Source organism: Aotus nancymaae, unplaced genomic scaffold (assembly GCF_030222135.1).
Source record: "Aotus nancymaae isolate 86718 unplaced genomic scaffold, 86718_ANA_hifiasm-v0.15.2.pri h1tg000016l, whole genome shotgun sequence".
In the NCBI taxonomy this organism is placed as follows: domain Eukaryota; kingdom Metazoa; phylum Chordata; class Mammalia; order Primates; family Aotidae; genus Aotus; species Aotus nancymaae.
In genome coordinates, this window is record NW_026988428.1 from 79,087,925 (window position 1) to 79,104,458 (window position 16,534).

The 16,534-nt window shown below is 37.9% G+C and overlaps 1 protein-coding gene across 6 annotated transcripts in view; it reads right to left on the reverse strand.

Moving 5' to 3' along the window:
• The window catches only part of EPS8 (EGFR pathway substrate 8, signaling adaptor), a 168,638-nt gene that overhangs the window by 7,262 nt on the left and 144,842 nt on the right, over positions 1–16,534 (reverse strand). For all 6 annotated transcript variants that reach the window (XM_012447669.2, XM_064377709.1, XM_064377710.1 and 3 more), the window contains exon 18: positions 9,043–9,265. In XM_012447669.2, the coding sequence (XP_012303092.2) occupies positions 9,043–9,265 (223 nt within the window). The remainder of the gene's footprint in view (positions 1–9,042; positions 9,266–16,534) is intronic.

Here is a 16,534-nt window from a genome sequence, read left to right on the forward strand (position 1 = left end):
TGAGAGAGGGCATCCTCGTCTAGTTCCAGATTTCAAAGGGAATGCTTCCAGTTTTTGCCCATTCAGTATATTGGCTGTGGGTTTGTAGTAAACTGCTTTTATTATTTTGAGATATGTTCCGTCGATACCTAGTTTATTGAGAGTTCTTAGCATAAAGGGCTATTGAATTTTATCGAAGGCCTTCTCTGCTTCTATTGAGATAATCATGTGGTTTTTGTCTTTGGTTCTGTTTATGTAGTGAATTACATTTATAGACTTGCGTATGTTGAACCAGCTTTGCATCCCTGGGATGAAGCTTTTTGATGTGCTGTTGCAATTGGTTTGCCAGTATTTTATTGAAGATTTTTGCATCTATGTTCATCATTGATATTGGCCTAAAGTTTTCTTGTCTTGTTGAGTCTCTGCCAGGTTTTGGTATCAGGATGATATTGGTCTCATAAAAGGATTTGGGAAGGATTCCCTCTTTTTGGATTGTTTGGAAGAGTTTCAGAAGCAGTGGTACCAGCTCCTCTTTGTATGTCTGGTAGAATTCAGCTGTGAACCCACCTGGACCTGGGCTTTTTTTGGTTGATAGGCTATTAATTGCTGCCTCAACTTCAGCCCTTGTTATTGGTCTATTCAGGGGTTCTACTTCTTCCTGGTTTAGGCTTGGGAGGGTACAAGTGTCCAGGAGTTTATCCATTTCTTCCAGGTTTACTGGTTTATGTGCATAGAGTTGTTTGTAGTAATCTCTGATGGCAGTTTGTATTTCTGTGGAATCAGTGGTGACGTCCCCTTTATCATTTTTTATTGCATCTATTTTATTCTTCTTCCTTTTCTTTTTTATTAGTCTCGCTAGCGGTCTATTTTGTTGATCTTTTCATAATACCAGCTCCTGGATTTATTAATTTTTTGAAGGGTTTTTTTTGTGTCTCTATCTCCTTGTTCTGCTCTGATCTTAGTTATTTCTTGTCTTCTGCTAGCTTTTGAGTTTTTTTAATCTTGCTCCTCTAGCTCTTTCAATTTTGATGATAGGGTGTTGATTCTAGATCTTTCCTTGCTTCTCATGTGGGCATTTAGTGCTATAAATTTTCTTCTAGGCACTGCTTTAAATGTGTCCCAGAGATTCTGGTACATTGTGTCCTTGTTCTAATCGGTTTCAAAGAACATCTTTATTTCTGCCTTCATTTCATTGTTTATCCAGTCAACATTCAAGAGCCAGTTGTTCAGTTTCCATGAAGTTGTGCAGTTCTGAGTTAGTTTCTGAATCCTGAGTTCTAATTTGATTACACTGTGGTCTGAGAGACTGTTATGATTTCCATTCTATTGCATTTGCTGAGGAGTGATTTACTTCCAATGATGTGGTCAGTTTTAGAGTAGGTGTGATATGGTGCTGAGAAGAAGGTATATTCTATGGATTTGGGGTGGAGGGTTATGTAAATGTCTATTAGGTTTGCTTGGTCCAGATCTGAGTTCAAGTCCTGGATATCCTTGTTAATTTTCTGTCTCATTGATTTGTCTAATATTGACAGTGGAGTGTTAAAGTCTCCCACTACTATTGTGTGGAAGTCTAAGTCTCTTTGTAAGTCATTAAGAACTTGCTTTATGTATCTGGGTGCTCCTGTATTGGGTGTGTATATATTTAGGATTGTTAGCTCTTCTTGTTGCATTGATCCTTGTACCAATATGTAATGTCCTTCTTTGCCCTTAAACCTTTGTTGGTTTAAAGTCTATTTTATCAGAGACTAGGATTGCAACTTCTGCTTTTCTTTGCTCTCCATTTGCTTGGTAAATCTTTCTTCATCCCTTTATGTTGAGCCTATGTGTATCCTTGCACATGAGATGGGTGTCCTGGATACAGCACACCAATGGGTTTTGACTTTTTATCCAATTTGCCAGTCCATGTCATTTGACTGGGGCATTTAGCCCATTTACATTTAAGGTTAATATTGTTATGTGTGAATTTGATCCTGTCATTTTGATGCTAGCTGGTTGTTTTGCCCATTAGTTGATGCGGTTTCTTCATTGTGTCAATGCTCTTTACCATTTGGTACATTTTTGGAGTGGCTGGTACTGGTTGTTCCTTTCTATGTTTAGTGCTTCTTTCGGGAGCTCTTGTAAGGCAGGCCTGGTAGTGATGAAATCTCTCAGCAATTGCTTGTTCATAAAGGATTTTATTTGTCCTTCGCTTATGAAGCTTAATTTGGCTGGATACAAAATTCTGGGTTGAAAGTTGTTTTCTTTAAGGATGTTGAATATTGGCCCCGACTCTCTTCTGGCTTGTAGGGTTTCTGCCGAGAGATCCGCTGTGAGTCTGATAGGCTTCCCTTTGTGGGTAACCCTACCTTTCTCTCTGGCTGCCCTTAGCATTTTTTCCTTCATTTCAACCCTGGCGAATCTGATGATTATGTGCCTTGGGGTTGCTCTTCTTGAGGAATATCTTTGTGGTGTTTTCAGTATTTCCTCTACTTGAATATTGGCCTGCCTTGCTAGGTTGGGGAAGTTCTTCTGGATAATATCCTGAAGAGTGTTTTCCAGCTTGGATTCATCCTCTCCATCATATTCAGGTACACCTATCAAACGTAGATTAGGTCTTTTCGCTAATCCCATATTTCTTAGAGGCTTTGTTCATTTATTTTCACTCTTTTTTTCTCTAATCTTGCCTTCTGTTTAATGATTTGATCTTCAACTCTGATATCCTTTCTTCTGCTTGGTCGATTCGGCTATTGAAACTTGTGTATGCTTCGTGAAGTTCTCATGTTGTGGCTTTCAGCTCCATCAATTCATTTATATTCTTCTCTAAGCTGTTTATTCTCATTAGCATTTCATCAAACCTTTTTTCAAGGTTCTTAGTTTCTTTGCATTGGGTTAGAACATATTCTTTTAGCTCAGAGAAGTTTGTCATTACCCACCTTCTGAAGCTTTTAGCTGTCAATTTATCAGACTCATGCTCTATCCAGCCTGTTCCCTTGCTGGTGAGGAGTTGTGTTCCCTTGTAGGAGGAGAGGCGTTCTGGTTTTGGGTGTTTTCATCCTTTTTGTACTGGTTTCTTCCCATCTTTGTGGATTTATCTACCTGTGGTCTTTGTAGTTGGTGACTTTCGAATGGCGTCTCTGAGTGGACATGCTTTTTATTGATGATGAAGTTATTTCTTTCTGTTTTTTAGTTTTCTTTCTAACAGTCAGATCCCTCTGCTGTAGGACTGCTGGAGGTCCACTCCAGACCCTGCTTGCCTGAGGATCACCTGCAGCAGCTGCAGAACAGTAAGGGTTGCTTCCAGTTTCTTCTTCTGTTATCTTTGTCCCAGAAGGATACTAGCCAGATGTCATCCTGAGCTTTCCTTTATAAGATGTCTCTTTGGATATACGGGGGTCAGGGAGCTGCTTGAGGAGACAGTCTGTCCATTATAGGAGCTCAAGTTCTGAGCTGTGAGCTCTGTTGTTCTGTTCAGAGCTGCTGGGCAGGTACATTTAAGTCTGCTGCAGTGGAACTCATAACCACCTTTCTTTCCCAGGTGCTCTGTCATGGGAAGTTGGGGCTTCATTTATAAGTTCCTGACGTGCTACTGACTTTTGTCAGAGATGCCCTGCCCAGCAAGGAGGTAGCCTAGTCACAGTTTGCCAGCAGAGGTGTTGCTGAGCTGGCGTGGGCTCTGCCCAGCTGCTGTGTGAACTTCCTTGCAGTTTTGTTTATAGAGGTATAGTTAGAACTGCCTTGGTAATGGTGGTCTGCCTCAGTTATGGCGGACTGTCTCTGTAATGGCAGATTGCCTCTAATGGAGGACTGCCTCAGCAATGGCGGACTGCCTCGGTAATGGCGGACTGCCTCGGTAATTGCAGACTGCCTCAGTAGTGGTGGACTGCTTCGGTAATGGTAGATGCCCTTCCCCCCCCAGAGCTGGATCATTCTGGGTCCAGCTGTGCTTGCCGTGAAACTCTCAATCCAGTGCGTTTCAGATTGCTGGTCTTTGTGGGGGTGGGACCAGCAGAGCCAGATCACCTGGCTCCCTGTTTTAGCACCCTTTTTTTCAGTTGAATTGGCAACTCTGTCTCCCAGGCATTCCAGGCGCCAGTTGAAACTGCCACCCAGATTTGTGTGAGTTTTTGTGCAGAGAATCACTGCGCCAGCTGAAACAGCCATGCTGGAGACTCATGGCACTTTTCAGCCTGGGAATCTCCTGGTCTATGGACAGTAAAAACTCGTTTGGAAATGTGGTGATCACTCACCCTCTGCATTCTCGCTGGGAATTGTACTCCAGAGCTGTCCCTATTTGGCCATCTTTCTGGTTTCTCCTTTTGTTGTTGTCTTTTTTTTTTAGTCTTGCTCTGTTGCCAGGCTGGAGCGTAGTGGCATGATCTCAGCTCACTGTAACCTCCACCTCTTGGGTTCAAGCCATTCTCCTGCCTCAGCCTCCTGAGTAGTCAGGAATACAGGCACACACCACCACATCCAGCTAATTTTTGTATTTTTAGTAGAGATGGGGTTTCACCATGTTGGCCAGGATGGTCTCGATGTCTTAACCTCATGATCTACCCACCTCAGTCTCCCAAAGTGCTGGGATTACAGGCATGAGCCACTGTGCCTGGCCACCTTAATTGTTTTGTAACCTATCTTCTTTCATTAAAATATAAGCCTGAGGAGAAAAAGGACTTTTCCCTTTTTTGTTTGCATCTGTAGCCTCAACACCTGGAACAGTGCTTTAATTCAGTAAATACTTGTTGAATAAATGAATGAATGAGACATTCTGTTGACTTTTTCACCAAGAGAGACTTTGAGAATCATCATGTGCAAACCCTTAAATAACCAGATAAGGCCAAAAACAAAGAAATGATCTGTCAAAGTCACATTTGAATTAGTAGAATAATGTAGCTAGAACTGGATCTTCTGACTCAGCACAGGGCTGTTGTATAGGCAAAGTCACTAAAACCACCTTTGATTAACTTCCCTAGCTACTCCTTTTTCCTAGCCATTTATCCTAATGGAAAACATGTGTATATGAACATACTGTCATGACAAGAATAGGAAAGACATAAAAGTATGGAAAGGGAAATATTATGTCTGCATGTGTATTTAAAATATGTGTGTATATATACATAGGTACCTTACATTGTTTGCTTTCACTTTCAAGAAATAAGAACAGGCCAGGCGCAGTAGCTCATGCCTGCCATCCCAGCACTTTGGGAGGCCAAGGCTGGTGGATCACGAAGTCAAGAAGACCATCCTGGCCAACATGGTGGAACCCTTTCTCTAAAAAAATACAAAAATTAGCCAGGCATGGTGGCGTGGGCCTGTAGTCCCAGCTACTTAAGAGGCTGAGGCGGGAGAATCACTTGAATCCAGGAGGCGGAGGTTGCAGTGAGCCATGATCACTCCACTGCACTCCAGCCTGGTGACAGAGTGAGACTCCATCTCAAAAAAAAAAAAAAAAAAAGAAGAATAAAAACCTGATATAATATGACATAGGAATCTAACTAAGTTGGCAAGTGGCAATGACCTGGTCACTAAGGGAGCTTTCTGTGACCAATGTTCTATGATTTTTTTTTCCCCTAGGGAAAGGGTTTTAGAAAATGTTTGGCTCCCCTGGGAAGTCAGTGAAAGTGTTGAATAGTTAGTGTTATTTCAGTCTAATTTTTTTAATGCCTTAAGTACCTACAAAATCTTTTGAAGAAGTCAAAAAAGGGGAAAAGGGGAAGGAGGAAAGGAAGAATAGGGGGTGCTAAGTGAGAGAGAATACTATTGATTGTTACATTACATACATTTCATTAGATACCTTTTTAAAAAATCACTACATCAAACTGTCAAACAGCATATGTGGGCATCTCAAAGGAATAAAAAAATAAAATGTATCACCACACTAAAAGATTTAGTTTCTTATCTGCTGACTTAGCCATTATATGGATCATCGCCAGTCCACAGCATAGTTTTCTTCCAGGAAGTACAAAAAAACCTCCGTCTAACACGTTCCTGGGCTTTGGGTTTCCATTTCCAATGTTCTAACACACAACAACAAACCAGAATAACTTTACACCTTTCTAAAATAACCCTTCTGATTACAAAAGATTAAACTCAAATAAAAGGACTAGCATTTCAAAGGAAATGGAAGAAATACAAAGCAACTAAAGTGTTGGTATCTTAAAAGTGATAAAAAGGAGAGATAAAACAGTTTGAATAGCATCTATGACACAAAGCTTAGCAGCTACTTTGAATAGGCAACACACAGACTTCCACAAAAGGGGTTCACTCTTGCCACTTGCTACCTTGTAAAAACAGGCATGTTGGCTTTTTCCCCCTGTTCATAGCTGCTACTTGATAGATTTCTATGAGTATTTACTTCCTAGTTCCTTCAATTTTATTTTTACCAGAAGTTTAAGCAGTAAGCAAAGAATGTAGGTAACATGAGTAGATGTATTTTGAGAGAAATCTGGCTATCAATAAACATACACTGAAATATGTGCTACTGTCTGGTTCTTAAAGAACATTCATTCAGAAAAAACTGTTCTACAATAAAGTAACCAAGAAATATTTGTTTTATAAAAAGAAATTATTTAATGCCAAACTATATTTTTGAGATATCTTAAAAAGGAAATTGACCTAAGTTGCAAATATGTTGCAAGATTTTATTATTCTAAGGAAACAAGTCTGTGTGTTAATTTGGGGAGAGATATTTATACTTTATACACCAAGGACACCCTTTAACTTATGAAAAACAGACTTGAAAATGATGAGTCACAATTATCAGGAGAGTCCTCTATCTTTAAAAGAATGTAAACTATGCCTCTTTCCCACTAGGTTATTCTTGGTTTCTCAGAGTGAACAAAGAACAGACTGTCCTAACCCACACACTGCTCCAATTGGGGACTGGATGCCGATGAACTCTGATCCTAGGCCTGGAAACAGCATCCCACCATCTCAAAGATAACTGTGCTGACGTCTCTACGGAGGGAAATGCTATAAACTTGTGGGAAGAATAAAGAAGGGAACATTCATTTCTAAGAGGAAGTTTCTCCTTAGGGAGCTCAATAAAAATATTTATAGAAATTTCTCATCTTAAAACTATGTCTTTAGTGTCTTTGAAAAAGAAAGCTCTTTTTAAAAAATCCACATAATTTTAAAAACTTAGTAGCAGATTCTATTTTGTTATACACACTCACACACATAGTTGTTTTTGCTGTACAGACAGAGCTAATCAGTTTTCTAAAACTTCATTTTTCCTTTAGTTTTCTGGTAAGATCAACATATAGAAATGACAGTCATTTAAATTGGATATACTGTGGAAGAAAAACTAATGAGTAAAAGTAGGCTTATGCTCATGCTTATTAAATTGCATTTAACCAGAATTTTTAGAACTGTTAAATAGTAATAGTTTTAATGTCTTTTTTATTTTTTAATTTATCAAGAATGTCCACAACTGAACAGATGCAGCAATGACTTACTGAGGTGAGAAAAACAATAGGATGAAAATGGGAGTGAAAGATTAGGTAATTTAGTTTTGAACACAAACAGAAAGCATCCAATCTCAGCTATAAAGTTAACAGTTCCATACCAGTATCTGGATGTCAGAGATGAGTTTTAATATGATGACTAATTTGAGAATCATTCTTTTTCCAACAACATAGACAGTATTGAAAGAAATGGAAATAGAATGAATTACAGTTAAAGTAGTTTATATGGAAAACAAAGACAGAACCCTAAGAAAGGCCCACGTTTAGGGAATGATAGATATCCATCTCTCTCTCTCCCTTTCTCTCTCTCCCTCTCTCTCTCCCTCTGTCTCTTTCTCTCTCTCTCTCTCTCTCTCTCTCTCTCACACACACACACACACACACACACACACACACACACACATTCTGTATATACTCGTCGTATTGGGGAAATATGAAATATCTTCCCAGCTCTGGTTTTCCAAGACTTTTTATACATCAAGTATAGGTAAAGCAAAGTAACTTTATAATACGTTTAAAACACCAAATTTGGAGATTAAACTGACATGCCACATACTACAAAGTTAAACAAAATTTATCTTAAAATTATCTTCAGTTTTCAAAATATCTACACTGCTATTCACCAATAATACAAATAAGGATAATCCAAAGTTGGTCATAGTGTCTTTCTAGTTTATTTAAATATGGTTTTCATAGGAACATCAAATTTAAATTTATGAAAACATGGACTGAAGCCTAAATCACATGAAATCTGAATTGAGAGGGTACACCTGAGACTACTATAGGCAGGTGATTATATCAACCTAGTGTGACTGTGCATCTACTGTGAATAGCAAATAAGAGGAAGAGAAGCAGGAAGGTTATGATGAGGATAATGATGATGACAGCAGCATGTAGTTAAGTGACTGCTTATTATGCGTCAAGCAGTAGTTAGAATCAGTCAGGGGTTTTCAACCTCAGCACCCTTGACATTTTGAGCCAGATAACTCTGTTGTTGGGGGCTGTCCTGTGCATTGTAAGCTGTTGCTAAGCATCCCTGGTCTCTACCCATTAGACATCAGAAGTATTCCCTCAGTTTTGACAACTAAAAACATCTTCAGACAGTATCAAATGTCTTCAGACAATATCAAATGTCCTCATAAGGATGGAAAGGAGGACAAAATCATTCCTGGCTGAGAAGCACTGAACTAAATGCTTTCTATGCATTATCTCAATAAATCCTCACACTTATCCTATGAAGCAGATACTATTATTTTTCTCCACTTTTCAGATCTTGAAGTGCTGAGAGGATAATTACATCATTGAAGATCAGGCAGCTGGCAAGCGCTGTTTCACTATACAAATTCCAGAATGTCTGGCTCCAGAGTCTGCATTCAGCCATTATAATATATTGGAAAAGGACTAGAAAGGCATGCATTAGAGAGTGGAAAGAATACTTCCTATTTCTCAGAACCACGTAGATGATGAGAAACTAGGTGAAAATCTGCAATGTATTAAGTACCTTGCAAGTATAAAGGACTATTATTTATATTTAATACAAGTAGAATCAACAGTAAACAGTATTTTACTTAGTAGTGCTTTTCATTTGCAGACACAGTTTTTGTCTCCCTGGGAAACTTACGGTCCACCGGAAGTTGTTTGTGTCTCTGGCTATCTCGCATGATACTGCCACCACTGTCACTGGAGCTGCTGTTTTGACGCGTTACATTTGCTGGGACCCTTGACACAGGAACAGGTGCTGGGGTGGAAGGTGGAAGGGGGACAGGAACAGGAGCTGGTGTTGGAGGAGGTGATGGAGCAGAGGAAGTATCAGCTGGTCTTGGGCCATACTCCATCCTTTGTTTCTATAAAAAGACAAATAATTAACTTAAAATTAAAAAACTATAAACCTAGGTTAGGAAAACAAGTTATACTTTGATAGGACGTTGTTTGCTATTTGTAAACAAACTTGTAAAGCCATTACAAATTTGTCTGTAATCCTATATGGTATAATGATCATTAAAAATCATATTTTAAACATTCTACATAATTTATTCAAAGTCAAAATGTAAGTTAAGGAGTCACAAGGCTATGCCAATAGCAAATAGTAGTATTATAGTAATAAATTTCAAGAAAACTGAATTTGGATTTGGAATCACACAATACCAGGGGAGGTAGAAAGATTTATAATTATTTTTTAATTTATTCTAATAATAATTTCCAATTGCACTGAAAGTCTAAATGTCAGTAGCACAATGCATCACTTACTCATTTTAAATGTATGCTATATTCAAAGATTTTTAATTCTGTTTTCAACAAATAATTTTAAAATGTTGGTTATTATTTTGTTCAAGGGCTAACTTTTTCTGCTGTCATCTTAATGCTAACTTATTAAAATTAGAAATTTCCCTTGTTAAAATGGGAATGTCATGGGGTGGATGGTTGTGAGGGTAATGGTATGGTCTTTAAATATTTATGATTGCAACTCACAAATACTAGAAAAGGGCCTGTAGGCATTTGTATTAAAAAAAGAAAAGGTAGATGTGACAAAATGCCTTTTTTTTTTTGAGACAGAGTTTCGCTATTGTTGCCAAGACTGGAGTGCAGTGGCATGGTCTCAGCTCACCACAACCTCCGCCTCCCAGGTTCAAAGGATTCTCCTGCCTCAGCCTCCCAAGTAGCTGGGATCACAGGCCACCATACCAGGCTTATTTTTTGTATTGTTAGTAGAGACGGGGTTTTGTCATGTTGGGCAGGCTGGTCTAGAACTCCTGACCTCAGGTATCTGCCCGCCTCAGCCTCCCAAAGTGCTGGGATTACAGGCATGAGCCACTGAGCCTGGATGACAAAATGCTTTTCAATAATTTTAAAATCATGATTGTTAGGCATACCTATAAAACAGTATTTGTGCATATTCCTTATTAAAATACAGATAATAGTTAACACTTTAAATCTAAACAAAATAATTTTAATAGATAACCCATTGTGAGAGGCTCCAAATTCTCAAAAGGCACATTTTCTTTTTAGAACCAAAGACACAGGGCAATTATTTGTAATTAAGACCAAGTTTAGATATTGCACTGGCACAATTTTAATTATTCTAATTTAGGATTGGCATAGTACATGCAAAAATACCTTTTGGTAATCTGGTCCTTTGATTAGAACAGTATTTACTTTTAAATTCTAAAATGGCCCAAATATCAGGTAATATTGATTTTAAGAGAGTCCTCCCAATTTCCACAGAGATCAAAAACAAAAATACACACCACACACAGACACATCACTTTTTAATTAAACTATTACTCAAAACAACACATCAACCTCCATCATAGTCACCTTCATGGCAAATGACTGACACCTGTGGAAACTGATGTAGGAAGGAGCCCTCATTCTTTTCTGCTCTTTCTTTAAAAGCTACTACTCACCGACCAGTGGGGTGGGGTCGAGGAAGTGGGAAGAGTATTGTGAAGGGATGGAGGTATATCTGAAGGGAGTGTTTATAATGCTGGTAGATACTGAGGGAAGAAGGAGGGCATGGGGAAGGAGGAGGACAAGGAAGAGAGAGGCAGGACTGCAGGGAAAGGGAGTAGATGGTAAGATTCTCAGAGTAAAAGAAGGGAGTTAGATGGGACAGAAACTGAGTTGCTAATTCCCTTAGCATTCAAGGCTTAGAAATATTTCTAATGTATTCAATACTGTATCAGAAAGAAAGAATGAGTTGTTATTATTATTCCCCACAAAACGATCTTCCTATATTTGGGCCAATAAAATGTTTAAAGCAGTCAAAATACAGCAAACATCACCAGAATGTAATACTTAGCACACAGCAAAGTCATCTGATTAATGTATAGGCAACATTCCCTTGACAAGAATGTCCTCTGCATGTAATTTCATAAAGGGCTAATGAATTCTCACATTAGTGTTTCAAAAGCATCATAATTTCAATTATTGTTTTTAAAGCTTACACAAAAATGCCATGAGCCCTGCTTTCCATGATATTATTCATAATTTGTGCTTTTGCTATTCATCAAATACTATTGTGAGAAAGTGAATAAACTGTGTTACTGTCACAAGCCTGAAAACAAACTCACCAAATGTTCTGTGCCTTATTTCATTCATGTCATTGTTACATAATGCAACTTTATCAGTATAACCTAACAAAATAATAGGTTTAAAATATATATTTGATTAAAGAAAACCCATATGAAAATGCACGCCATAAATTCAATTTACTTGCATATTTTCCTCTTTCCCTTAGTCCTGTCTTCCTGCCCCATGTTTCCAACCTCTGACATGAGAAAGGGGGAAGTACCTTCCTTGAATTGTGATCTGGTTCTGAATGGCAACCAAGACAGCTCTTTCATGGAAACTGGTTTGTAATTCTTCACGTGGAAGAAAAAGAATCAGCACTGACTCCTAACATCACTTTTCTGTGTCCCTCCCTAGCATCTCTACTCCTCTTTACCTACCAGCCAGCTATGGCTCTTCCTTTCCTCATGTCTGCCTCTTGGCTATTTTTTGTAGAAGCTACAGAATTAATGATTCCAGTGTACCTCAGTTTACAGAATGTCTTGGAGAACAGAAGCGCACTCTGAACTTTTTTATCCTGAACCAAAGGTACGGAAGCTCCAAATCCAAAAAAAAAAAAAAAAAAAGGAATTTTGACCAATTGTCCTTGGTTTGCCTGGGACTTTCCCAGTAATTAACACTGCAAGTCCCACATCCTCACAAACCCCTCAGACTCCCCAAGTAGGAACTAGAAGGGTTGGTCGACCTGGTGTGGATCTACTTTCGCACACTGTTACTTCCTTACTCTTGCCTGTGATCTCCCACACACACAAAGTTCTGTTAAAAGCAAAATCTTTTTGTCTCTCTTTCTCTGAAAGAAGTCAGAATTACTAGACCTCATAGGAAATTTACTTTCCTATTGATAAGTTGGAATGAGTCACTTTAGCAACTTAAGCTGAGTAGAAATTCTAAAGAATTAAAGAATGCTACTGAGAGATAAGCTCCTGATTCATACAGATGCTGCTTCAGAGGGGAAATTATGCAAGTAACCTCAACAAAGCCATTAAAATTGAACTGTTCTTAAATATTTAACCTACTCTGAATTACACATTTTTCCTCTAAATTTGGTTTCTTTGGAACTCTGCAGTGAAAACTAAGCACAGTTGGAACATTTGGAGGGTGTTAAGTCCAGAGACTGAATCCAAAAAATTATATTAAAGAGAAGTGCCATGAGGGAACGAATGTGGGTTACCTCTGACAGCTCGCCAAGTAATTGCTTTTAGGAAAATGGAGCAAATCACATCAAATGAGAAAATTAATACAGGAAATGGAATTAAAATAATATAAATTAGAATTCACCTCAAATATCAGAAAGAGTAAATTAGTCTGACAGTAAAATTACATGCCCACAATCAACCAGTGAAGGAGCCTGTAAATATATAATTAATTCCTGTCACTATCTAGCCATGGAACACTAATCATATAGATTATACTATAGTATAAACAGTATGAAGTATTTTAATAGTAACTATTTGTATAGTAAAGTAAAATACTAAGGTATAGGTTTATTTTACTCCTATTGCTCATAAAGAATACAATTAGAATTCATTAAACATAACAGTAATTCTTGCTTAATTAGCTGAGTTTACAAAAGGTAATACTGTAGGCATTATTGTGTGATTTTACTAAGCTTTAGTTTTGAACTTTGTAAGCAGCCTGAGGAAACACAGAACATTTAATAAAATTATGTACATGTGCATGTTGGACAGTAATTATCAATACTTTTTATATGTATAAACTATATATATATATTTAGAGTGGGTATTATATAAATTATCACAAGAAGTCTCTTGGAAAACGTCAATACATGTGGCAGAATAAAAAGAAAACATATTTGTCTAAAAACCATGCCTATAATTAGTAAGCAGAGTCTTCTGAGATTAATTTTTAAAAAACAATTCTGAAGAATTATCAGAAGGTTGGTCTGGCTGAAAGAATATGAAGCCATCTTTGGTAAAACGGTCACTATGTCCAGCAGTATCTAAACGACTGGACTGAGCTTAAAAAACAGAGCGTTTATAACATAGGCTAAAATTAGTAGTGTTAGTGGTTTAGTAGTCACCAGTAGGAAATATTTCCACTTTTAATTCAAGGCTATTTAAACATGTATATAATGAATGAGAAGATTTTACACCTAGTCTAGATTGTGGAGATCACTTAACTGACTCCTACTATTTCATGACCAAGCAAATTGGAGCACAGAAAAATAAAATGCTCTCTTTAAGGCCATACAGAACCAGGACTAGAACATTTACCTACCAATACCTAGATTGGGGGCTTTTCTCACTGTATCATATTACAATAGCTTGTGCTAGAAAATAGAGAATACGGGAAACGTTTTGTTGAATTCATAAGACCACAGAGACTGGACGTTCATAATTATTTGCATCTTGGTAGATTAAGAATATTTATAATAATAATAAATGCACAGACTTAAAAATAAATGAAAGACTTCTTTTAGTCATTCCATTGGATATATAAGAAATAAGATCAGGGAAGGAGGTTTCTGCTCTTGGCATATAGCTTGAAAATTTAAATGGGCTTGTAGCAGATGAGCAGTCACCGGGCTAGTGGTCTGGGAATCAAGGCAAAAGATAGATCAGGTAACTTCATGCAGCAAGTAGCTTTCAGGCGGGGAGAAAGCACCCTGGATGTCCATCTATTGCCCAGCTACAATACTACAAAGCCTTGGAATGTTCTACAACAAAATCTTTATCAAAAGACATGTTATTCTCCATAACCTCTCCTCAGCATTTGCTTCCTTTTCTCTGTGGTTTATTCAGTCTTTTATGTCAATATTTTTTGTAAATTTTTGTTATCCTCTTTTTTATGTTTAAAACTTTGTTGAAGCCCCAGGGGAAATGCACTAGGTGGGAATGGTTGTCTTTACAGAGCTGTTAAAAATCACTTCAAATGTGAGGATATTAAATAGCCTGGACTCTCAGGGACACCAGGTGGCAATTCAACACCTATTCACTGGTGGTGACTGGTATGAGCATCCCTTTATCAGAACAGAATCTCTGACAAAAAGTGTGTGAATAATAGGCAAGGGCTGCACTTGTGCCCTTTGCCCAGAAACTGCCATCATTTCTATATACTTCTTTACAGGAAATGTAAGGGTATAAAAATAAGAGTCACGACTGTGTCCATTTTTTAAATATTTGGTGACTCACAGATGTTGCATGGAAATAGTTTACATCTAATTCCCTTATCTCCATCACTTGCAAAATGTTCTATTCTAAGTAAATCATATAATTTGGGTTATTTTCCTAAATTATAAAATAATGAAAGAAACCATGAAATCCAGGGAATGGATACATAAGGCAAAAATCAAATTCCAAGGATTGTGACTGATCAGATCAACTTTTATCACAGTATAATGCAAAGTAAAGCTATTCTGAGAAAACACCACTTTAAACATTCATACAGAAAAAAACTATGGGTTTATACAACAAAAAGAGATGAGAACCATTTTTTTTTTCTTTTTTTTCTTCTTGCTTTGAGATGGAGTCTCATGCTGTTGCCCAGGCCGGAGTGCAGTGGCATGATCTCGGCTCACTGCAACCCCTGCCTCCTGGGTTCAAGCGATTCTCCTGTCTCAGTCTACTGAGCAACTGGGATTACAGGAATGTGCCACCAAGCCCAGCTAAATTTTGTATTTTTAGTAGAGACAGGGTTTCACCATGTTGGCCAGGGTGGTCTCAAACTCTTGACCTCAAGTAATCTGCCCGCCTTGGCCTCCCAAAGTTCTGGGATAACAGGTGTGAGCCACTGTGCCCACCTGAAATGATAACCTTTTGTAACCAGTATTTTCTAGAACAGCAGAAAGCAACACAGCACTGACTCTGGATCCAGGGTGCTGGGCCCCAATCCTAGCTTCATACAGCTGTATAAATCTGGGCAAGTTATTTCTCCTACACCTTAGTTTCCCATGAAAAATGTGCCTCTTTCACAAGGTTGTTGTGGGAATTAAATGAATCTGGATTTGTGAAGTGCTTAAACGATGCCTGGCACAGCATGAGCACAAGCCACTGGCATATCTTCTCTGGAGTGGAATATCTGTGAATGCTGCTCTCTGTGAAGGTGAAGCAAACTGAAGTAATGACTCATTGCTTGCCTTCTGGCAGCATGGTACAGGGATGTAAAATATTTCTGTTAGAAGTTTCTTTATATTTCTTCAAAGTTTTGATATCATTGGATGGAAGACATAGATAGAAGGGAAAACAAGTGTGTGGGCTATATCTGAGGAGGAGAGAGAGGATCACACTGCTTTTGATACAGCAAGCATGTAGGAAGGAGCAAAGCTATGGGAAATGACCTGTGGACTCATGCAGGCTTTCCGGAAGGATCTGCTCAGTGCTAGGTTTTCTATTGTTCTTTTAACAATTGCCAGTACTCAATATGTATTTGTGGAATGAGTAAATAAAAAGATAAGACATAAAATTGTAATCCAGTTGAGTTTTATAAGGTTAGGGTATTAGGATCAGTGGAATCCATATAAATATGGTGGTATCTTAATTATGTTTCAGAAATAAGTTGCAGGATTTTTCCTTAGACATTTTAGATACTGGTATCTGGTGACACTGTCGTAGAGATATAAAAATGACTGGTACATATTTTCCAAGGATGTTTTCTTTTCCATTTTACTCTATTCTTTTTTTAAAAGAATATGTTATAAATGTTTTGGGAACAGGAATCCTTTTAGAGTAGGATTTATGCCAGATAGCAGACAGCAAAGCAGACTGTGAAGCTTGCTTATTAAAATTTTACAAGATCTTAGTGGTTTTGTTGAGCTCAGCTCAAAATTTTCAGGAGGTGTTAAAAAGTAGATTGTTTTTAATACATTTTAAAAGCAGGGCTCTCAACCTGAACAACATACGCTTATGCGTACATACAGAAAGCTTCTGTACACATTTCTACATACACCACTACATCTGTAGTTGCAACCAGAATTTTTTAGAAGATAGTAGGATAGTGTTGAAAAATTTAAAATAAAATAGCCAAATAGGCAATCCCTATAAGAACCACAAGTTTCTATTTACATAAAGTAGCAAAACAAACTCCTG